At 34.1% G+C, this 25,811-nt stretch overlaps 2 protein-coding genes across 2 annotated transcripts; both read right to left on the bottom strand.

The window, feature by feature from the left end:
• Nucleotides 1-45: 45 nt before the first annotated feature.
• LOC130648841 (aconitate hydratase, mitochondrial-like) lies at nt 46-16,851 on the bottom strand. The gene is made up of 19 exons (XM_057454946.1): nt 16,680-16,851; nt 9,683-9,742; nt 9,477-9,556; nt 8,537-8,603; nt 8,222-8,413; nt 7,896-7,988; nt 7,084-7,242; nt 6,673-6,823; nt 5,842-6,038; nt 4,900-5,005; nt 4,552-4,645; nt 4,160-4,297; nt 3,490-3,880; nt 2,456-2,553; nt 1,669-1,762; nt 1,242-1,374; nt 1,112-1,132; nt 512-612; nt 46-244 (listed from the first exon to the last, which is right to left on the bottom strand). Exons 1-19 carry the CDS (start codon nt 16,707-16,709, stop codon nt 110-112), a joined length of 2,340 nt encoding a protein of 779 aa, XP_057310929.1. The 5' UTR covers nt 16,710-16,851; the 3' UTR covers nt 46-109.
• A 2,372-nt stretch (nt 16,852-19,223) lies between these two features.
• LOC130649039 (60S ribosomal protein L3-like) lies at nt 19,224-22,576 on the bottom strand. The gene is made up of 6 exons (XM_057455234.1): nt 22,483-22,576; nt 21,969-22,330; nt 20,230-20,552; nt 19,843-20,105; nt 19,674-19,769; nt 19,224-19,436 (listed from the first exon to the last, which is right to left on the bottom strand). The coding sequence occupies exons 1-6, from the start codon at nt 22,483-22,485 to the stop codon at nt 19,272-19,274; spliced, it is 1,212 nt and encodes a 403-aa protein (XP_057311217.1). The 5' UTR covers nt 22,486-22,576; the 3' UTR covers nt 19,224-19,271.
• Nucleotides 22,577-25,811: the final 3,235 nt, after the last annotated feature.

Raw genomic sequence — 25,811 nt, 5'->3', positions numbered from 1 at the left:
GCATAAGGTATTTGCGGAGCCAACAACAATAAAAAAGATCAAAAATAAATTACGACAAACATTCTCATTTTAAACATCATATACATAAAAAACATTGATATATAATTCTCTAATTTCTACTATTCGCCATTTTGTTGAGTGCACTACCAGCTTTGAACCACTCAATTTGACCAGCATTCATCGTGTGGAGTAATGTGATTTTTTCTTCGTTACCATTTGAATGTTTGATCACGCATGTGACAGGCTAAATAAAGGCAAAGCTGAGATGACATGTAAAATTTTGCAGAAAGCTTTTTTTAAGCTAGCATAGATTTAATTTTGCGATACATTAAAGTTAATTAGCTTGTGCATAATTGTGCATATTGATCGGTGCTTGCACAGTTTTAATTTTGTGAAAAGCAATAAAATCCGCGCGAAAACTTGTCCACACAGGGTAACTTTAAGATTTGGTGATGTTTACGAGAAAGTTTAAAAACACATACATTTGTGCGAGTAAATATTAACTCCCTACCTTTCCAGGTGCCAACGCATTTAACCCAACCAATGAAATTCTATCTGAAGGCTCGATTTTGTCGTAATCTGATGGTGTTTCAAACGTTAATGGAAGCATACCTAAATAAAAACTACTTTGAAAGAGAAAAAAAAGAAGAACCAATTTTAAATTTTAAACAAACGGTATTTTAGGTCAAAATTTACTTTCTTTAGGGAGAGGTTCTATTTCTTAGGTTACCTTGGTCATATCTTAAGGGTAGAAATTTTTTCGCGGAAATAATTTTCGCTAATAAAATGTAAATCTGCAAAGTAAAACTAAAGCTGGCAATTTCCAAAAATATATCTTCCGCGAAATGGAATTAAAATTAGCAGTTCGAGAAAATAAATTCCACAATATTTTTTTTTGGTGAAACAGCACTTCAAAGTCTCAATTAACCTTTACAAAATTATTATAATTGCCATAAATCGAAAAGATATCTTCTGTGAAATTGGCTTTCTAATCAAAAATCTCAAGAATTTTTCATCTAAAGGTAGAAGGTTATAGGCGTGGCCAGCCTGACATTGTTAGCAGTTCAACTACAACGTAATAACAAAAAGTTTATGCCAAAAAGAAACCTACCTTGTTTTTTCAAGTTCGTTTCTAAAAAAAAGGTTTAATTCTTATATTTCAAATTAATGAGATTGTTCAAACAGTAGATCTACTTGTACAGTTGTAAAGTTAAAACTCGTTTTCAGTAAACTATTCTCACCGTGGATTCTAGCAAAGCTTTTTACGATGATAGCTCGACCACCAAGATGTCTTGGTTCTAATGCGGCATGTTCACGACTGCTACCCTCTCCGTAGTTCTCATCACCAATCGCAACCCAGTTCACTCCTTTAGACTAAAACGAAATCAACCAAAATAATTAATATTATCTCAAGTCAAGCTCCCACGTTAACAAGCTTTCTCGAGTTAAATTTCGCGAATGGCTGACTTGACATATTTTGCGAGAAATTTTCGTGAATTGGATAAAAAAGCGCAAATTCGCGAAAATTTATTCTCTTGATAGTTATAAGTGTTCCAGTGATACAAAAAACATGCTGATGCTGTACACAATGCTCAATACGATAGTTTCATCATTTTTAAAACCAAACTCTCCTACGAAATAAAAAAGAAAACAGCGAGTAAAATCAACCTTGTAATATCTTGCAGTATCTGGCACTGTATCGAATTCGTTGGTTAGTTGATTCCGAACATTGTTTGCTTCTCCGTTTTCAGCGTTAATTGCACTAAAGTTAAAATAGTCAAAAATTAAGACATTTAAAAATGTGTCCTGTCTTATTTATTTACTAGTCGTTAACCCGTGGAAAAATCCACGGGGTCGCCCGTCCTTTAAATTTACCCGTGGCAACAAAGGGGATAAGAATATATCGCATTTGATATTCGTGTTTCCGTAGCACGATTTTCTAACTCAGCGGAGGGTCCGCGCAGAGACAGACAGACGACGGCTATTATTATAGAGATTCACAAAACATGAGCGTGACTAGCTCGTTCAAGCACGGAAAAATGACAGCATTCTGGCTTAACGACAATTTTCCGCGACTGACATTTTCCACTTAAACCTAGAAGCAAGTCAAATACGGCTGAAGAATAAAACAATGTCGGTAAAACTAACCAAAATTCGGTCATTAGTATGAATAATATGTTGTACCGATGGCTAATATATTGACCAATTTATTTTTTGCCCACCAGTTTTTTGTCGATTTGTGCTTTTTCTTCTTTAGTGCGTTTAGAACCGAAAATAACTTAATTTAGGATACAAACATTGGATATTTTTAGTTTACCTTTTTAATTGAGATTATTATTAGAAACGAAAAATTTTATGCAGATGACTACTTTCACCGAATAAAAATATCTGCGGACTTTTTTTTTATTGATAAAACATATGAGTAGAGTGTGTTAACAACTAGCGCTTTACTTACCCTATAAACATGTTGTTGGAGATGTTGTCGAGATGGCCACGATACTTAAGCCAAGGACCAGCCATGCTGATGTGATCGGTAGTACATTTTCCTTTCACCTGAAAAAAAAAACAAAAAAAAACAAAAAACAAATTTACACAATGCACAAGAGAACCAACGCTTTAGGAGGGACAGAAGGAAAATACAAACAAGAATGTTTCTTGTTTCTTTTTTATTAAAACGTTGATAAAATACGTGTGGAATCGATTAAAGGTTTAAATGCAACAGAAAACATAGAAAATACGATTCCAGGACATCCCAGCGCCTTTTCAGACAACTTAACTAAAAATTCCAGGTCGATTAGTATTCGAAAAATGCTAAGCAACTAGTTGAATTAACAGCTGATCCAGGCTTTAAAAAAGATATAATAATAAAAAAACAAGGGAAACTTCAATAAACCTACCTTGATTTAGAATATCAGAAAAAACTAAAAATCATATCCTCAGAAAAAGTTGAAAATCCGTAAATCGTTTTCACTCATTTTGCCCACAAAACCGCCATTAATGAGCCGGGGAAAAATTCTCAGAAAACTGACTTTGTCAAATTCGAGGGTCAATTGTTCCTATCTTTGTGCAAATAATACGAAAAAACTAATGATCTAATTCTGAGAAAAGCTGGTAACGGACGTACGATCATAGGTCATTTAGGACCAATAAAGGGGTAATTATAATCGACAGTAAGCCACCTGAGAAAACTCCTATTAATTATTGGTCAACATTTAACATCAGAAAGAAAATTTTATTTTTCATTCAGTATTATTTTTATGAAGGTCTGTTTTTTCTAGCACATTTTAGGTCTAAACTAAATTATTCTAAATTTCTAAGTTTTTTCTGATGCTGGCCATCCTGTATTTTTTTTAATTATTTTATATTTACGAAGATGGACAGTATGAAGTACATAAACCGAAACGGTTAGGTGTCAAGTTTAGTAAGACAGCATTGAAAAAATACAGTTAGACATACTGACAAAATCATATTTTACACTGACAACATTACCTTAATTAGAACTGGCATATCCTGCAGATCTTTTCCATCAAACGGTTGGAATGGCGTCAACAACTGCAATCGATTACTTTGTGGGTCCACATCAACTTTCAATGCTGAACCATCTGCAGGAGGTTCTTGGTATGTGTTCTCTCCAGGATCAAAACCTTTAGAAGGAAGTTCATCACCGTAGGGACTTTCCAGCTTAAATTTTTCGTTATTTGCGCCAGTAAGTTCGTCAGTTAGCGGGTTAAAGCGTAAATCTCCGGCAATAGCTAACGCTGTCACTAACTCGGGTGACGTAACAAAGGCGTGGGTATTCACATTTGCGTCGTTACGACCGGTGAAGTTACGATTGTACGAGGTGACAATTGTGTTTTTCTCGCCTTTCGGTACGTCTTGTCTAAAAAATGAATAAAAACTTCCAATGACACAGTGCAGTCGCAAGAAAAGAAAAGAAAATGTGTTCATTATAAACACACAAAAAATGGTTGTTCTAATGAAATAATTTGATAACTACTAATCAAAAAGTCAGGTGATTGCCGACCACTAAAACAATGAAAGAAAAGCTACCATGATTTCATTTAAAGTTTTAAGATAAATAAAGGGTTTAACTAGCCTTTACATAAACACTCGAGATGAAACATAAAACAAAAGTGATTGCAACATTTCTTAATATCACCTGTCCCATTGTCCAATGCAAGGTCCGCAAGCATTTGCAAGCACAACACCACCAATATCTCGAAGAGTTTTCGCAATGTCGTCTCTTTCAATAGTAGCACGGATTTGTTCAGAACCAGGAGTGATGGTAAAGATTGACCTGAATAATAAGAGTTTTACACAATCTGTAAAAATGCAACCCAAGGGTAGCGACACTGCATCTTCAACTTGCAGCCTCTGTTCTCCCATTTGTCCACTATGTCTACAACGCTTGTAAGTTAATAAAACAAAAATACACCCATTCTTAACTGAAACATAACATGCCTTGTTTATTCCCCATTTGCGAACCCCTCATCCTCCTTTAAGTAAGCCCATAGTTTATAAAGAGGGGTGGGGTTCGACTATATGACTTACTTTGATTTGATACCATGGTCAAGAGCTTGTTTTGCAATACTTGCAGATCGACCCATGTCCTCGTAACTACTGTTAGTACAACTACCAATCAAGCCTGCAAAGAAATAAATTTGTTCAAGTTGAAAATTGTAAAATTACGTCAATCAATGCGTTAAAATAATAACTTATTTTTCTCACATGCCAGACATTCTCCTGACATTTTTCAGTAAAATTTCTGATATTCTCCTGATTTTTAGCTGAAATTTCTATTCTGATTGACCATTTAAACTTAAAATTTCAGACATTTCCCTGACATATCAAAAAACATTGCTCATATTCCAAACGATGCCAGAAATTAACATCACTCACCCACTTTAATTTCAGTTGGCCAATCGTTCTTTACAGCTACAGAGGCTAATTTTGATATTGGTGTTCCCAGATCTGGTGTGAAGGGACCATTGACATGCGGTTCAAGCTACAGTAAAATATGTTAGAACATAATTCAACTGAAACACAATGTATTTTCAGATAGAAAACAATTCAAACGACAACTTAAATGTTATTTACACTACAGGTTTTAGGACTTCATCCCTTTATTTAATTAATCTGCTTTCTTCTAGACATTTGCAGTACACACCTCCTTACAGCTCCCCACAAGAGACATTGAAGAGAAGAAACGCAATAATCTTTCCTTCCAAAGTACAGTGTTTTATATATACAAAAACACAAAAAAATTGCTTTTGCGATATGAACCTGTTTAATTGTCAAATTAAGATAAGAGAATTAATTTAAGATGTCTGGCAATTAATAGTATAAATGTGTTAGAATGAGAAAAGAAACTTTTCTAAACAAGTTCAGGGTATTAATGTTGGTCTTGACTTAAGGGCATATCAAGAAAATCTAAGTAAGTAACGTGAAGTTTTAAAGCTCTCGGGGATTCCACCTCCGCGGCTGGCTATTCGTACATAAACTATATTACTACAGGTGAGAGAAAAATGCACAATGTTTACGGAATTGTCTCGTATTTGCATTTGCAAACTTCAATCCCATATTAAAGAAGAGGCTCAACATTCGCAACCTTCAGTACAAAATTCACTTCAGTCAGAACTATTGAAGTATGAATTCGCAATTTAAATTCCACAATTTTAGACATACTTATTTTCAATTTTTTGTTTTGCATTTCCCACAATTCTCGAATTTCTTTTCACAAACAAATTCAATTCAAAAACCTGTTCTTCAGTATACAGCTTCTGAACTTGTTACACTGACAGTCACCTACACAATAATCAAAACGTATAATAAAGTAAGTACCTCTGTTAAATTTATTTCAATAACTTGATCATATTCTGCTCCTTGGTCTGCCTGAAACAAGTGTGTATATTGCTCAGCCAGTGATGCGATTTCAGCACGCCCGGTTGCATTCAAATAGCGGCTCATACGTTCGTTGAATGGAAAAATAGACGTAGTGGCTCCAATCTCTGCACCCATGTTACAAATTGTACCCATACCTAAATTTATTTGTAAATAAATAGGTAGAAAAAAATAAAATATATCTTTAGAGATGAGTATGTTATAAAAATCAGTGCAGTATAATTGTCAGACTCGAAAAACACCAATAAAAGTTTACTGGACCATCTTTTGTCTGTGACCATTGGACAATAAGAACTGTTTTGAAGGTCTTTACGTAACCAAAGAGTAAAGGTATAACCTTGAAGTTTAACTACATTTAAACTTGTTAGATCAATTTTTACTTTGTGTAAACCAAATAACAGGAGAGTGCCAAAAAAGTAATATTTTAAACCTTGCTTCCTAGATTCCTCAAGTTTTTATCCATTGAAATATAATAGATGAGCATAACAATTTGTCTGGAGGTTTAAACGAAACAAAAAAATTTGAAATAATTGCAACAAACAAATGTTTTACAACGCTTGCTGTAGACTAATTTTTTTTCCATATGAAACAGTGTATCACAACTAGACAAGTTTGTCACAATTAAAAGTTTTCAAGGTTTTTCTCTAAACAGAGATATTCAAGGTTTACAAGGACATTTTTGACCAAGTTTAAGGCTTTCCAAGTTTAACAGACAAATTGTAAAAAATATCCATGGAGAATGTGGTGTTGCTTGGCACAAGTTTCTCTCACCGGTACATGAAATCGAATCAACACCAGGGCCAAAATATTCAACAATAGCACCAGTTCCTCCCTTTACTGTCAAGATATCAGCAACTTTTAAAATGACGTCTTTTGGCGATGTCCAGCCACTTAGTTTTCCTGTCAATTTTACACCAATTACCTAAAAGCAGTATGTAATATTATTAAGCCTTGGATAATTTTTCTTTTCAGAAGTATTTATTAGACTGCTTTATTATTGTTATTTTTTTTCATAAAAGAGTAAAACTATTTACTAAAATATAATGTCTATAATTAATGGCAACACTTTCTCTCCCCCACATCATTGTTAGACAGCCACAACGGTGAGATAATATAGGGACTTGTTTCGAATGTTGGCCCCCACTTCACAGCAGATATTTGAAAGACTACAAAATTACTTACTTTTGGACACTTTAGTTCCCATGGTATATTTGCCATAACATCAACTGCATCTGCACCTCCAACTCCAATACACACACCTCCTAGACCACCACCATTGACTGTGTGACTGTCAGTTCCAATTAGCAAACAACCAGGAAAGGCATAATTTTCTAACACGATCTAATAAAGTAACAATGAGTAAAGTGTCAAAACAAATAAAAATAAAATTCTTAATCATCTACAATTCTTTTTTTGGCATCATTGACTTATTTTTTGAAAGTATAAAGTTTTCTTTTATATATATATATCAAATCTCTGTACAAAAAAAAAACAAAGAGTCCAAATAAAAAAAAAAAAAAAATAAGCAGTTTTAGTCATTAATGCAATGCTCCTGTTTCTTACAAACACATCCCTTTTACTGAAGATTCTTGTGAACGATAGTGCTTAGTAGTAACGATAGTAGTACGATAGTGCAACGAAATTGTCAATTAATACATCTAATTTGCTTATAAGTGTTTCTGACACAATAATATACACCATAGGAACTTAACACATGACCTTACTTTCAACAGTTTTAGACCACCATTGTTCTGTTTCAGAAAGATCTATCATTTTGCATGAAGTAAACAAAAACTACAGCCTTCGGTGACAAAGTGGTGTGTAGTAAAAATAACCGTACAATAATGCATAAGTGCGAAAATATGTAACACTTGGATGTTAAAAACGAAATTTCTCATTTTTTCTTCTATAAATCTTATAAATAAATCTAAACAACAAAAACATCACAGCTACTGGAGTTATACTAGAAGTCATAACTCAAATCAAATATATACCTGGTGAATAATTCCTGATCCTGGTTTCCAAAACCCAACACCATATTTTGCACCAGCGGAAGATAAAAAGTTGTATACTTCTTTGTTAATATCCTGGAATAATAAAAATATTGACCTGATTATAGTGTAAAAGGGGACTGCAGAGACTTCTACAGCATGTCCAATCAATAAATTCCTTATTTTGCCGACATTTTCCAGATTTTTTTCAGCTATTTCAGACAAAATTAACAAACCTGACTTTTTTTAACATTTGGACAATATTTCTGCTTTTTTTGACAGAGTGAACACCCTGATTATGTAAACTTGCATCAAGAGTATAAAACTACCTTTGCTCTAGCCAAATCTTTATCACCTCCAACTTGTGCTTCAATTAAATGATCACAATGGATAGTTGAAGGCACTGCTACTCTAGGGAGTCCACTAGAAATAAACTGCAACATGGCCATTTGGGCTGTCGCATCCTGCATTGCAACACGATCAGGTCGTAATTTTAAATATGAGGAACCGCGTTCAATATCCTAAAATCACACAAATAAACTTTTGTCTATTTTGATTTGATTTTAAATTGGAAGGTTGGATAGTGCGAAGTATAAATGCACAGAATAGAAAAAGACACAAAAAATATTGAAAATTATTTTTACCTGGTTTATAGGATCGTCAATGTGACTGTATAATACTTTTTCAGACATGGTTAAACTTCGTCCCAATCTAAAAATAGGGCAAACAAGACTCAACATACAAATATACCCTACAAAGAGCAAACATTGGCATTGCAAATTAATTACTTTATATTTCCGCTGCATTGATTTAAGTAGAAATCTCCCATTTTTAGTTGAAATCCGGCTTTTCATTCTAATAAAACAATAGTGTATATACTGCTGCTGCATCTTGTCTGTCATCAAATTTTGTTAAAACAAGTTGAAAAGACCATTATTTTTAAATCATAAATTTTAAATGAGGCATATTTTGCAAGACCCAATTATCTAGATAATGCACAATAAACTTCAAAATAAAAAAGCACTACTTCTTCCCAATTTAATATAATAAATAGAATACCAAAAATAATTTTAAGTGCTGAGTTTAAGTGAGCATGAACAAAGTTGTTATTTCTAAAGTTCTCTAAAATTACCCTCATAGGCATATACAGGCAATTCTAATGCTTACTTTAAATCAGTAGTATTTTAACTGAGATTAAATGAAGGCCAATGTCTATTACAGAGGCATTTATTTTAACATATTTTGTTTGCAGCTGCTGCATTTTGAGGGGCTTCAAACAGAGGAATCCCACTATTTCGATCCCTATCCAACTTCAATTTTATTTATGAGTTTTATGTAAGTGATAGGGTGTGGTGCAGCAGAGCAGGGTGTTTATTTGACATAAAGTAAACAGAATACATACATGGCCAGTTTATTACATCGCAAAGAAATTTGTTAGAGTATTATGCTAATTGAATTTATTTTTATTTGTTCTATTATACTGAAAAATCCTATTTTTAAAAAGGTTGTTGACTTGGAAAGGTAGTTATGCAGCATGAAAAATAATAGCAAATCTACATACTAGTATGAATGATGCACACAAACCTGTCTTTAACAATCTTTAGATTCCCTTCTAATTTCTCATATGGCAGGTAGGTTTCTGGATCAAAATGACTGATAGCAACCTGTGAAAAGATAAAGCATACTGTATTTATATACAAACAAGAAAGAGAAACTCAAATTATTTTATATAAAGCTGTTAAAACTGCAAACAACCGTAGAAATGAAAATTACAATATTCATGATAATACCTTTTTTGATGCTGCTGTTGACATGCATCTTGATGAAACATGAAAACATTGTTGTAAGAGCTAAATAAAACATTCACAGAAAGATACTTCTCACTTCAAAACAACTTAAAACTTTAGAAAATTAATATTTTTGCCTTATTTGTATTTATTAAGAGGGTACCAAGATTAAAGTTACTAATTTTAACGCAAATTTGGTTAGTAGTATAAAAACTAAGAGAATTTTTAAGTTGGACAGCAATTTGTAAACGTTTGGACTCAAGACACTTAACCACAAGAGGCAATCATTTCTTGTGTACACCAAAGCAAAAATGCTAGGACAAATTTTATCCAGTATTATGTACAATGGAAAACGCTATCCATTGGTCGCAATTACCATGTGACAACCTGGTGTTCCCAAGATTGTTGTAGTGAATAGATTTGACTTTCTTCACTTACAGTCTCATTTTATTGACTATAAATTTTTCCGATTTTTCTCCACATGCGCAAAAATTTAGTCAAAATGTAAACATTAAAATTTGTTTACGCAGCATAACAGCAACTTTCCCACAATGGAAAACATTTTGTAAAGCATGGCAAACATTATTTAACGCCTGAGCTCCTTTTGACATCAGTATTAGCACACTTTGTGACTTTGTGATATTCGCATACTGAATTTAAATATATTTAAAAGCGTTTAGTTAACTAGACTTTAATGTAATCTTTTGAGTACATTGTGCAACTGTAAAATGCTGCACATGTTCATGCCTTGTTGGTCTAATGACTATGACATTCATGCAAATGAGAGATCCAGTTTCGAATCATGTACAGGGCTAAAGACCGTTTTCCACTTCACGAAAATGTCCACGTAACGAACATTTTACGTTTGGAGCATGTGTGTAACAATTCTTTGGGAATTTCTTGAAGGAAAATATTACGTTACGTGCCGGAAAAAAAATCACTTGAATTTTTTGTTGTTCTGATTCGCGGAAAATGTATTTTGTTATTATAGTAGCCAATCAGATTTTTTATTTTTCAAATCACGTGTCAAAACATTGAAGTTTTCAGTCGCTTCATGCTTGCCCTCGGCTGGCACACAACTGATAAAAATGGTGGACGAGTCAGGTTTCCATCTGTGGAAGAAACAGAATTATTTAATCAAAATGAGGATGAAAAGATAACAAGAAACTTAAACTACGCAGCTGGTTTAAAGAGTTGCAAGTTCGAGATGCAAAAGAACACGTTAGGCCTGCAGAATTGCAAAGCCAAGAGCATATGTTGGCGACTTTGATTGAACATGTCAGGGACTATCCTTGTTTATGGAACACAACATGTAGAGCATTTAAGGAAAAGCCGAAGAAGGATGAAGCATGGAGAAGAATATCCCTAGTTCTTGGAATTGATTGTAAGTGTTTCAAAGTTTTATAAGCAAAAAATCTAGCTTGCTATAGCTATCACAGAAAATATTTCAGAATGTATTTTTATGGCAATTCTGAAGGAGAGTGAGAGTAGGATACCAACAAAGAAAATATACATATAGCTAGCTAGCTACAAATAAAATTTTAAAGAATTTTTTTGTGTTGTAGGAAATGTTGCAGAGAAACGTTGGAATAGAATGAAAGTGAAAGTGAAAGAATGCTTGAAAAGAAGAGAAAAAGAAACTGCATCAGCTTCAGTTCGAAAAGTGTTATCGAAATGTCTGTTCTTCAATGAACTTGGTGTTTTTGAGAGATTTATTGTTGCCAAGAGAAACTACTAGTAACGTGACCCAGGCATTTTCAGGAGAGTGCGTGCGATCGCACGCGCACGCCTTGGCACACGACTAAATCATTTCAGGCGTGTGATTAATTGCACGTATGAAAAATAAATATTGAGTTTTCAAAATCAACCTAAAAATCTATTTTGTAGTGTGTGATGACAGCCCTAGAAAATAATTTCTAGAGACTCGTCAGACAAAACGTCCAATAGATTTCTGTTTTGGTCGGACACTTTTTTTAGATCTCAGAATTATTGAATAGTCCTGGTCCTTTTAATCCACGAGCAAGCCTACTCATAGCTAACCTGGCCATCCTAGCTAATTCACCGACTCCTGACTTGGTTAAAAGAACTATGTAGACATAAATCTCTTTTGCCTGGCCCCTTCGTCGTTGGTAACCATGTCTTACACAATAAATTCAGCTTAACTAATGCAGAGGCGAACGCTGACGGAGCACGGATGGAGCAAGTCTGCAAAATTGCACTTTAGGCGGAATAGACATTTCATCACGGATTTAATTGTAGATACTTTCTTTACGTGACAAAACATGTATAAAGTTTGGTAAATTATAGCTGAACTTTCTGAATGAATTTTTAAGTTTTATTTAAGCCACGTAGATAAAGATTTTTTTTAATTTAAAAACAAAGCATATTTTTGACTATTTGCTTGTGATGACCTGAAAAATAAATAATAAATATAAAAATGACAGTATAGTCATGCATACTATTTCGAACAAGTAGAAAAGGAAGTTAAGATTGAGAGAGTCGGTATACCAGTACCGCAAAATGAATGCGCAAAAAAAATTAACCTCGGAGCCCCGTATCGCATGCGGAACTTTCTTTGCAGGTGAGCTTCACATCACACATGTTACTTGATTTGCATGTGCGAAGCATCGCACACCTACTCAAATACTGGTGAACCTATTAGTGACCACTACTAACTTAACATCTCTTACATCTCCAGTAGCAGCGACACGTACAATATCATCTACAAGTCAAGTATTCCTTCAATCTCCTGCCTCACATGATATTTTTTCTGGTTAATCTGATTCACAGTCTACACATAGCAGTGGTTCAGACACCAAGACAACAAATATTGATGCCCTTTTGGCAAGATCATTGATGGATGATATGGAAAAAAAATAAGAAGAATGAAAAAATTGAAGATAGTGATGTTTTATTTTGCAAGGAGTCTGGTGAGCTCTCTCAAAGCACTCAACCCCAAAAAGAATAAATTGGCTCGGATTAAACTGATGGAGGTATTGTATGAACTGGAAGATTAAATGTGAAGATACTATATGTATTTTTTATACAATTTAACAACTGTTACAGTATAAATTTACATAGTAATAAAGGTCAAAGTTCATCAAAGGGGTTATTTGTGCTTTTTACTATATTCCATTGCCATGGCACTTCACCAGCAGAGGAGCAAAAATAGTCACGAAATTGATCTCTAAGTATCTTAGCGTCTCGTGAGTAGTTATTTGAACCAGTTCTTCTGATAGGAATGAGGCCAGTGTCACCCTCGATTTTACTTCTCCATTGACCACTTTCAGTGCGAGAAAATAATTCTCTGTCAATAAAATCAACTGGACAATAGCTATATCTTAAACTTGTTCGATCTTTCATTAGAAAATTGTGAAGGCTCACCACAGCTTTAGTCACATTGATAACTGTGCTAACGTGGGGTATAATAGCGAGCTGGAATATTCTGAAGCGTGCAGAAGCTATGCCAAATGTCAACAACATTGAATCAATCTTTCCATCGCTTATTTGATTGTGTACATTTTAATATGGCTGTTTGCAGGTAAATTAAGCTATATTTACTAAAACAAGCTATAATTTAAATCCTTTGTTAAATAATCATGGGTAAACTATAACTTACTTCTTCTATTAAAATGCAAAACCTGATGCAACCAGGAAATAAAAGTCAAATTTTAGCATTAAAATATGACACAACATAGTTACGCTGTGATTTACTTATTTAAAGGTTCCCTCCGACCTTTTAATGATGCTACCTAATTAAGTTCTATTCATATAATTATTTAAGAAAATAACATTCGTTTTTTACAGAAAAGTTTAGTACAGCAAATAATTGTAAATAAACTTTCAAATTTTGAGCTACCTCACTTCATGCGGCTTTATCATGCTCACGCTTCTTCTCGAACTTTGAAATTCATAATGGCTGCATAATTGACGTCACAAGGACCAAAGAATTATAGGATGCCTCACGGTGATATATTCTACTGACTAATTCGTGTTTACAATGCCTTGTTGATATGTTTCGAAGTATTAAATATTTATGAGATATAGAAGATTCATTAGCGCTAGAAAAAAATTTTGTTGTTTGCTTAATGCAGAATTATTTGTTTTCTTTTTCTTCAAGACATATATATAACCTACAAGGTGTGTACTTTTTAGCAGAATATAGGAAACATTATATGCTGATTATTAAGTTATTAAAAATATATTCTTTAGAAATAAACTGTATAGTCAATCACGAAGATTTCGACCCGATTGTTTTAAGGAAAGGAAATCTCTGGACTGCTTTGGTTGGAATGTATGATAGAGAATCGACATATCTTCCTCAAAGAAATAACGTTCCCAATAAGTAAGTAGATGTTGTTCCTGTCAAAACACGCTGTTTATAGAAATATGGGTTATAAGAACATAAGTTTGATATTTCAGGTTAACATTTTTCTTTTAGAACATATTGCTATGCTGCTTACCGACAGTTCACGTGGTGGGTTCAAAACAGACTTGGCAAATCTGTGCGAAGGGTCATCCCGTCATGTGCAGTGACAAAAATTCGTGATGCTTATCCAGAGCCTGACGGGGTACACAGGATATATGGAAGGGCGTGTAGTTCCTGAAAATGAGTTAACATGGGTTTTCCATGATGCCGAAAATGTATTTTAACTCAATTAAAAAAATAAAAAAAATAAAAAAATAATATGTACAAATTACATAAAATAAAAAGTAAAACAAAATTATGTCATTCGTGAGTATTTAATCGAGTTTTCAAAAATTTCCTCTCTACAGGGCCTTTCCGGCAGGGGTAATGAAGGCTCGTTTTCTTCCCGGACGGCAATTACATGTGCCTTTCACCTACCAATTATATTTACACATAAAATCACGTACTTAGTCTTCTTTAGCAACAAGACAGCACATTTTCTTCCCTTTCCTTTTTCACCTCACTAATAATCTCTCGTGGATTGTTATCACTAACCAAATCTGTTAAGCATGGCCAACAAACAAATCGAGAAAGATATATATAGATGTAGCCCTTTCGTTATAAACAGATCCTTTAAAATGACCAACCGCTTACGCCAGGTCGGATTGTTTTGATTCTATCACGGATCAATTTCACTACCCAAGCAGAAAGCGGTATAAGAAACAAGGCCTGTGCGTCTGATGAAGCCCTTGTTTCTTACGTCATCCCTTCACCCACACAACATCCTTTCTCTACATACGATACTTCGAATCCTCCACTGGAGAGTAGGGCACGTTCGTTCAGAATGTGAAATTCAGAATGCGCATTCGCGAAATATTTTGTAATATATTTCGCGAATGTTTGAAATATTTTTGAGAGGTAGACATCGTCGCATGCCTGATAAACATTGTTTTACAAATTGGATGCTCCACTGATTTTGAACAAAGGCTGACTTTCATGACTATAAAGCGTTTGTTTTAATTTTATAATGTTTGATAACATGTTGGCGAAGACAAAAAAATTGTTGGTGGCTATGGTGAAAAGCAAGAAAACGAAAGAAGAACATTTCATTGTCAAGAACGTATTTTTTTCTGACAGGGGCAAAAGGAGCATATGAAAATGCCTAAAACTAACATTCTAAAGTTTTCCAAGACTATTCATAGTTATTTTTATTAATTTCAAACATTGTATTACCAGAAGAAATCGACGTTCTGGTGCTTACATTTTTTTGCTCTGAAAAATTTGCCTTTAAAGTCAAGATATTTTGGTGGCCTGTAGCTAGCTATAAATGGCACTTGAATGATGATGTTATGAGTAGTATAATGAATTGTAAGTAGAATTTTGTTATTACTGACTAACAAAGGTTACTGATATGAATGTTTCTTCTTAGTAAACTATATTTTTTTTTTTTTATCTTTTCAACGCTGGGCCTCTGCTCTCCTGGCAACACATTGTCACTATGACTAAAGTACTGTGTATAGCTTTACAACTTTGTGCATAAACATGGTAGCCTTAAAGTAAAATACCTAAGGGCAGTCAATAAGGAGTGTGGTACACTGTGTTGTTTAAAAAATATAGTGTGAATAGAACTACTTTATTGCGTTTACAATAGTTTATCACCAATTATGACGTGTTATTCTATTTCTTACCTAAATTTCAGATTTACGATTCCTAGTGTCGAAAAGATGCTAATACACGAGTTCACAGTTTCACAGTCTTTCTTTTGTTACCACGTCTTATTGAGAATTAAAAAGAAAAGAATTAACTGTAATGAATTCAGAAGCCTTTAGAAAATGACAAATATTCATAATGCATATGTTCAAAGCCTTATTCGTGGTGGTATCCCTCCATTAGGTGGTTTTAATGAGTTTGCATGAATAATTTTTATTATTATTATTATCATACTATCTGATGGAAAATAAATAAATAAATAACTATTAAATTCACTCTGTTTACTTCCTTTTTTTAATACAGAACATAAGTAAACGACTTAAACTGTGAAGAGATGTATTGTGAAAAAAATGATTTTGTGGAACCTCTTGACCCCTGTGGGCTTTTGTTGCAAAAAAATAATGCATTTCATTAATAAGTGTTATTATAATAAGTATATATAATAAGTATATTTTATACAAAAGCTAATGATTTTCATAGAAAATATTCCTTAGAGCATCATTGAAAAAAAATTTTTTTTTTTGCCAAAACCTCTTGAACAAGAACTTAAAAATTCAAATGTCTATGAATGTCTATGAAATACATTAAAAGAAAATCCAAGGCAAAAAATTTATTTCAAAATTTATCCTGTTAAGGTAATGTAAATATTAAAAATCCACTGTCATATTTTTTTTAGTATCCATGTGGCGTCAACAACCTGTTAAAGCGTTTATGGATTACACAATAGAGGCAACGGTTAAAAAAAATTCTAAAAAAGATGGTATGTGTATTGACGCGTCCGACGTCATCAAAATTGATGGTTCTCTACTGCCATTGTTTGTGGATTTTTTTACGGACCTTTTTTACATAGTTTATAATAATGTAAATTCATGAAAGTCTCACCTTTGGAGAACAAGTAATCAGGCGAGACATTTTTTCAATATAATGCGTTTCTTGTACCAGGAGTGACGATGTTATTGTTTATTATACTGCAGTTCATTTACTTTTCTCCAGCTGGTCTCTTGCTGCCCTGCTGATGTTTGCTGATGTGCGTACTTTTACACAGTGCCCTTGTGTACATGAGCCGTTTGCAGCCTCCACTTCGCGTAAAGAAAGTTTTTCGGCAGGCTGGGAAAAGCGAGACCCGATACCCCGACGCATCCTCATCCCCAGGGTTTTTTGCCTGATGTCCAGAAGGAGGAAGTGAAAAGTTTGATATCTTCAGTTCCCATTTTCATTGAAAATGTTCTGATATAAGGAAAAATTATTAAAACATTTTTTTGTTTGTATATACCTGTAAGAATTAAACTGGCAAAAAGTATGATATGACTGACACCAATCTCGTTCACACATCCTTCTTTTCTAGAGACGCCGCGCCGATGGGAGAAAGACGACGTTGGCGTAATACTTTAACGGACTTTTTTACAATAAGGATAGTGCCCCCCCCCCCTCGTCAGAACCAGGTAGAAAGATGGGTGTTTGTCGTGGATAGGTGTGCTGTTTTAAAAATTCAAAAACGCTACATGCCTTGGGATCGAAGTTGCGAAAAATTAGTAAAAAACAGAATAAACTGTAATAATTAATTCTCCTTCACAAGACTTTATTTACGCTTTGCGATGAATCAACGCTTAAGAAAGGCTATAGAAATTCTTAGTAGCAGTGGGTAAAAGGGTAAAAGGAAAAAAAATATTAGAAAAAGTACAACAACAATTAAAAAATAGCATGTAATATCTTTAGCCTTGCATAATTTCTGTTTTGTTGGACCATTCACCCTCACAAAAACATACTTAAGAAATAAATTACCAATTTGCGGCTTTTGGTGGAGCGTTCTCGGTCGTGCGTTCAATTCAATCCTCAAGGTCGAGTCCTGAGCACTGACTGTACCTTCATGATTCCTATCAACAATGTTATAGAAAAAGGAAAACGATTGTCAAGCTGGATCGTTCGAGTGTTCCAATCAAGAGAACTAGTTGTAATGCTTACACTATGGAGATCACTAGTTGTACCCAATCTATAATATTGCTCGTAGTTATGGTCACCTTTGCCCAAGTACCTTGTGAAATCACTCGAATCAGTACAATCAAGTTTTTCGCGCAAAATCTATGGTTCTGATAGAAAAAATTACTGGAGTAATTTAAAGTCTTACAGAATATATTCATTTACAACGAAGAAGAGATAGATACCAAATTATCTACTTGTGGAAATTACTAGAAGGCTTTGTACCAAATTTCCTTCTTCACCCTATGCCACACAACATCACGTAAAGAAGGCTCTGCAAACTCTCGGAATTGATGTCATCTGCCAGCAGAAGTCACTTCTCCCTTTAACACTCATCCTTTCGCTTTAAAGCACCCAGACTCTTATCTCTCTTTCCAGAACGCCCAGAGACCTAAACTGGATGCACAGTAGGAAGGTCAAAACCATCTTGACAATTTTCTCCAGGCTGTACCTGGTGAGTCCCAAGTCTTAAATATGTAACAAAATCAAGATCTGAACAATAGTCTCCGGACAGTTCATAAAAAGGCTGCATATTCTACTATCCCTTTCAGGAATTGGAGAAGCACAAGAAGACACCGTTGAGGTAAACGCTGGTCGAGCACGACAGACGTGAGTGACCGTACTCAAAGGATTATTAGAAGTATCAGAAGAAGTATGACAAAGACTAAAGCATAAATCGATCCTTTTTGCTATTGTTCAGCAGAACAGGATTGATTATTATGCTAGGGTCTAGTTAGACGGTTACTGCTCTCACATGGCTTGCATAGTCTAAAGGTCAAATTTTTCCAGCTATATACAACGATTTCTATAATTAATTATAATTTAGAGAGACCATTATATCTATATGTATATTCTATTCCGGCTGGCATACATTTGCATAAGACTCTCCTGTGCTTTCGTACCAATTTGCAAATTTCGTGTATAAATTTTGGACGTTTGTATTTGTTTGGACAAATGCGTGACAAAAAAATTGTCTGACTTTTTATGCGTACGTTTATAATATCCGTAACAATTCTTAATTTGTAATGGTATACTTATGTATTTTTTTTAAATATGTAATGAAGAAATTACGAAATTACTGATACGATTTATCCATTATCGTTAAGAAACTAAATTATTTATTCTTGATAAATATAGATTATTAATTTGTCCAAAAATGTTGACGCTTTTAAAATATTTTTAAATAATAACAAGGTGAAAAAGCAGTACGTATTAGTGCTATTCGGTCCTGAAATAACGCCAGTTTTAAACGATGTATATAAAATGGGTGAACTGGTAGCGAGAGGCGAAATCCAAAAACAATAGCTGGGTAAATAAGAAAAATATTAGTGCAAAATGTTTTCCTAATAATTTAATAGTCTTAAGTCAATTTTGTACAAATACGATTTAAGTGCACAATAGGCTCGCCGTTGGAACAAAATAGTCAGGTTTTAGACACCAATACAACAGTTCTATTTATAATTTATTTCAGCACCATTTGTTACAACAATATTGATATTATGCCTCTGTTGCTTCTGGTTGTCGATCTTTTTTGAGTAAACCCATGAAACTCTTCTTTTCTTGGTCGTGTTGGAATCTTCCATGACCAAATTTAGATGAAGTGTCAATAAATTTCAAGGTGATCTTTTCCATTGCTTTACGACTGGTTTGTGGAATCAATGACTAAAAATACATAAAGCGTTAAGAAAATTTTGCTGAATTTATACTTGTGACCCTAACTCAAAATTAATCCCTAGTCAAGCAATGCATTTACTGCAAAGTGTTATTGCTGTGTTATGCTAGAAAAAAATCTTATTGTTAAAAAATTGACTCTCCCCTTGTCTGCAATGGAGAAAACAATTATGCACAAATTTACACCAGTCCTCAAACACGAGTTAATTGTTAAATATCGGCTCATACCTTTCTTAATGTCAAGACTCGTTTTTTAGGACCTGGAACACAGCCTTTAATCATGATAAAGTCTTCATTCACTTCTCCATAATGTGGGAATCCACCCTATAAGATAATTACTTCATAAATGAATTGAACACAAATCACATTATAAATTAACAATTAAGAGCTGCCTTACCATTGGAGTAATTGTCTTTTCTGTCAAATCATAATCAGTCGAAGCATTGTTTTTGACAACTTTATTGTCTTTGGTATGGATACCACGACCAATTCTGTAAACCTTCTTGTTACGTTCAACACGGTGATGGTAACCGCACTGACCAGCTCTTGGAACAGAGAACCCAACTCTAGCAGGATGCCATGCACCAATACAGGCAACCTTTCGCAAACCTTTGTGAGTTTTTCGAGGAAGTTTTTTTGTTCCCCATCTGTAGGTCACACCTTAAAAAAAAAGTTAAACTTAGATTCTTTAAATCCCTTGATTATCTAAGTTAATATGCAAACTGCAAATAACTTTTACCACTGCTAAATCATAACACAAAAATACTATTTTCTTAGTAAATACCTTTGAATCCCTTTCCTTTAGTGACACCGATTACATCAATCATTTCATCTTGTGCAAAAACACCTCCAATAGATAATGTTTTTTCTAAGTGATCTTTGGCCCAATCAACTTTGTCAGAAACTGATCCGCCATTGACTTGAAGTTCCATGATATGAGCTTTCTTCTGTTTTAGATGGAGAAGTTTTTGTTGAGTGTGGACAAGAACTCGAATAACTTTGCAGTATTTCTTCATTTTCTCGAGATCACGTTCAATGCTTTTTTTCCCATCTTCATCAGACCATTTTTTACTTGCTTTAGCAAAAGCCTTTCTTTTAGATTTATACCTGAAATCATGTTAAAAAAGATCGGAGCTCGTCAGATGATCTGAGAGGAGGTCCGATGCTAAGAAAACATTTCTGTTAACAACGATATTTAAAGACAACTACAGAATATTTCTGTACAGGCCTAGTCAGGAGCAAAACATTCATGTGCAAAAAAGGAGTAAAGTCATGCAGTAACAAAATTTAACTATTTATTTAATCTTTCTCTAGCATCCGCAAAATTAGGCAAAAGCAATAAACCATATTACAGTACAACACTTTCCCCTCACCAGATGACTCACCTGATCAGTGAGTTAACAGGTGGTAGTAAACGACAAAGCCCATCTTGGGAGTAGTGAATAACAAAACCTTCAGGGAAAACTGTCTACTGCTAATTAGGATAAACTAGGAGTAATCGATCCACAAAATTAATTAGACGGATGTCGCCAATAATTTGTGTTGAAGTGACCTGACTAACCCTATTTTCAGATTGCAGTTTTTGACATTAAGTCAAGATAAGTAGAGAGTTGCCTCTCACAGTCAAGTATGAGTTATTATTACCTTACTTTGCTATTTAAACAAAGTGCAAAGTTATCATTAAATATCGATAAATACACACACTTAATGCTGGAGAGTTGGACACTGTTCCAAGTTTTCTTCGCTGATAAAACCAACCTTATTAGTACTCATGTGACTTCACATACTTGACACCTGCTTGATCAATTTTGTGGTTCAATTACTCCTAATTTAGGCAATCCAAGAGGGTGCCGTTAAGCCAAAAATTTAAGGGCGAGTTCAGGCAACTTCTTGAATTAAATTGGCGGTTGCCCCCCTAAAACCACCTGCACTTTCTTGAACTCACCCGGAGCATTCCCATAATTTCTTACAACATACCATGCAGATGACAGGGAAGGAGGCAGTTTTTTCGGGTTTATGCAGGCGAATTCTTTAATACACCTTTACAATAATTCGGGAAAATTAACACTCCATCGCAGCTTATTTAGCGATCAGAGGAGGTAAACATCACACTTTTATAAGAGTTTATTAAGGAGAAAACACGTTTTTTCGTGATAACTTTTCTTGCCGCGTTTTGTTTTTAATGAAAAGTACACATAAGCTGTATCTTATTATTATTAACGTTTCCTGAAAATTTGAAAGAAATTGATACGCCAGAAGTTAAAAAACTGGAGAAAACAAGCTTTCGTCTCTAACAAACTCTTATAAAAACACGATTTTTACCTCCTTTTCCGATATAGTAAAACAATGGAGAGCTGTAGGAACGCATGTACAATTGAATTAGCGTAAAGGTGTATTGTTTTTAAAAATGACAAACATGCCTGGAAACGCGTGCACTTCTTACGATGTGTGGGTATTATCGGCACCCTCGTAGCAATTCATGTTAAATTTTGTCTCCAGAAAATGCAAAATATTACACCTTACCAATTTTTGTAAAATCGTCTGCGGCATTCTTCACTAAGATGTTCAGCCCACACACTGGTAAGCTGTCGATGACCTCGTGGAGTTTCTACATATCCGACGATACCAACAACTACAATTGGAGGAGTTTCAAGAATGGTGACTGCTTCAACAACCTCCTTTTTGTGAACTTTTGAACCATGACGATCAACTTCACGAACGATATGGGTCATACCAGCTTTAAAGCCAATAAAACCAGTTAAATGACATGGTTGACTTTGATCGTCCTTTGGAAAGGACTTAATTTTACCATTATGTCGCTTGCATCTTTTTCTGGGTAAGAAACCAATTGAACCGTGGCGAGGCGCCTCAAACTTTCGATGAGACTAAAATATAAAAACAGAAAAATAAGCCATCAACACTGCAAAATACTTTAAATTATGGGATCTAACTTTATTAACAAATTAAATGTGCTTCACAGTAAAGTTAACTTTGTTGGGTTGTGTAGATATTTTTCGATAAAAATTAAAACACATACCATGGTGCTACCTTGTTCTGAAAAGAGAGGAACGAGCTTTGTTAATTAGAAAGTTGTAAATTGTATATTCTGCTGACCACTCATTTGAGAAAAGAATTGATATGTTTCATAGTTGAAACAAAATAAAGAATCATAATTTGTCAATAGATTCATAAAATCATAACACATTTGATAGATAAAACATTTTGTTTCATTTTAAAAGCACAAATTTGTAGTAAGTAAGTAAGAATATAATGGCAAGTAAAGTCCTGACTTTCATCAATCCTTTCCATCAACACGTGATCATTCCCGGAGTCTTTTTGAAGTAGTTTTTTGAGTCGTCGAAATCGAAGTTTTTATTTCACCCGAGAAGGCGATCGGTAATCAAAATGACCAAGTAAAAAAAAGAAAAACATAAAAGTCGTTGCGGGTTGTCACTAAATTATTTCGACTAACTGAAGAGGGTAATATTGAGTACTGGTTTCGGAAAGGAGGACGAGAATAATTTTGCGGCTTACAAATACGGAAATCGTTTCGATTTTATCAAATATGTGAAAAAATACCTCAACATAGTTAAAGCATTATTATCACCAATAATTCCCATCCTGAATGTAATATCAACATTCACTCATCATCCTTTTTCGAATCCAAACTGATGTTTGCACTTGCACTTTATCCTTTATCTTTTTACTAATATTATAAACAAGTTGTAAATATTACGTCAACTGTTATAAATGGAGCCAAAAGTTAACATTTCTCTTTCAACAAGCTCGTGAACTATGCATGCATAGCGTAGATCCCGCAGGTTCTCAATGATAAGACTTTTTTGTTTTCTGTGAGTCTCCTGACTTAAAGGTATAATGGCATTGCTATCTTTTTTATTTTCTCTCTTTTCTATTTTTTGTTTGTCTATTTTAAATTTTAACGTATTAGAACTTTCTGTAACTTTTTACCATTGTATAACTTAGAAGTTAAATATATATTACATTATTACATTAATATTCTTTCAAGAGATTTTTCCTTCTACTCTGTAATAACCTCTTTTGAGAACGAGGTTTGAGGAATCCATAATGGTCGCTAATATTTCCAGCCCCGTTTTCCTAAGCAAGGCGAAGAATAATTTAGGTATGGGTTTCTTGGAAAGGTGACCTTTTTAAAGGACTGCTTTACATATTTCTGACCAAAAATCCGAGTTCTAATCCGAAATAAAGTAATACGGATTGTTATTGACCCTCCTGGCCACGTCATACGTCATCATTACGAAGTTTCTGGACGACACGATCAAGTCAATACAATGTATTAAACTGGTTCACTGCCTTATTTAACTGATTTATTGATTGCGCAAACCGTTTCACCTCCTTTACTCAATGAACTGATTCGACGACTTGATAAACTGATTCGATGATTCCAATAACTTATTCAATGACTCAAAAAAACGATTTGACGATTCGAAAAAACGGATTCGACGGCTTCATAAATCGGTTTACAACACTGTTTTTGGTTTATATCAGAAACTTGTTTTTATCAGGAAAGCGAGTACTATCATATATGGCTGGTTTTTTTGTAGCTAAATTCAGGTCAAAAATTATTATTCATGTTCATGGCGCGGAAAGCCCGCTTACTATTACTACAGACCGATAGTGTTATCTATCGTTTCTGACAATTAATGAATAGAAGATATTTCGCCCGGTACATTCCTACTCTAGCATCCGTCCTTCTTATAATAATAACCATATAGGCTATTTCAAAATACGTTAATGCTATTTCAATTTCCGTTAGTTTTGGAGACCGGAAAGTAATTTATTTGTTCCTCTATGACCATTTATTAACCCTTGAAAGCTCGTTTCAGTGTATCGCAAAAAAAAGAGTTTTTTTGTTAGCACATACGCACTTTGATTCTTTCCACAAAACTTCGTGACACACAGACCATGAATTTGTTGCATTATTAGAAAGGAAAATTGAAAACTGGGATAAATCTTCCGGCGTTTAAAACTTTGTTTTCCAAAAGATAGTATACGAATCTTGATGTGTCACAAAGTTTGACGTGAGTAACCCCAACCTGCGATATGTTCTTGTCATGACGATTTATATTGCGATTTACGAGGTTTTGATCTTAAAGATCTCTCCAATTTTGCTATTTCAGCATTGAAAAATCTCCTTACTTTGACTGCGTATCGTAAGAAAAGAAACATATCAATTTTAAAAAAGTACTTTCTATCCTTTTGCAATTCATTTTTTTATAAAATGCAACAAAAATGATGACATCAGCATAAGTATGTACAATATGGGACGTTCAAAAACACGTTTGCAAGGCCATCATGCCTGGAAATGGAACACAATTACAGTATTTACTTTCTAACGGCGGGAATAAGCGTTTAACCTTGGAAGTAAAGGCAGTTTTATTTACTACTACTATGCCGGAAATGAATTATTACACCACCTGCATCCTTGCCAAAGAATATTTTTTGCAGATTACCAGCTGTTGAGTACTGGCCAAGCGAGAGATTCAAAGCATTGGAATCGAATTTCATTTATTCTCAACGAAAAAAAAGGCAGCAAATTTTTAAAAAATCACAAATATGATGCGTTAAAAGCTTAAAAAACATAAATAAATTGAGACCAATCTTTCCCGTGCAAAAACGCACCTTTTATATCTATTATTCGTAATTCTTTTAAAATTCTTCTTACGCCGCTATGCAGGGCAAATATTGGAGAACATAGATACGGCACAAACTCAATAGAAGTTACAACAATCTTGCATGCGGAATTGTTGTAGAGGCAGGGTTTTTTTTAGACGAGTTTACTAGAGAGACGGGAACGGTAAAAATGCGGAAATAATGCAGTAAAAACCAACCTTGTTCTCAGGGTAATAACGGCTCAGGGGCCAGACGACACGAGTTTGGGTAAATACGGCAATTTCAAATAACTTTACTTCAAAGGAGATTGACAATAGTTTATGGAAAAGACTAGGGCATAACCAGGTTTACTTTCATTTGCTTTACTGAGATGCAGGGACGGAATTGAAACACAGATCGAATTATTTTATAAAGCAGTAATGTACTTTATTAATATGTACTCTTTGGACGGAGGCTACATTTGTAATTACTAGCGTGTGGAACATCTTGCACTAAACGTCTCAAGAATATAAACTAAACATGTAAAATAATTCTATATATTTTATACAAATCTAGATTCCATTAATTGAGAAGAGTAGAAAAATCATAACTACTACTTTTTAACAATTCTTAAGGTAACATATTAAAACATACAAGAAACAACCTCGTGCCCAAGTCCTTTTGCTTTAAACGCTGATAGTATCCTCTTGGAAATGAATCCAGACATTTGGTATA

This window comes from Hydractinia symbiolongicarpus, chromosome 7 (genome assembly GCF_029227915.1).
Source record: "Hydractinia symbiolongicarpus strain clone_291-10 chromosome 7, HSymV2.1, whole genome shotgun sequence".
In the NCBI taxonomy this organism is placed as follows: Eukaryota; Metazoa; Cnidaria; class Hydrozoa; order Anthoathecata; family Hydractiniidae; genus Hydractinia; species Hydractinia symbiolongicarpus.
This window is presented reverse-complemented; position numbering and strand designations above follow the sequence as displayed.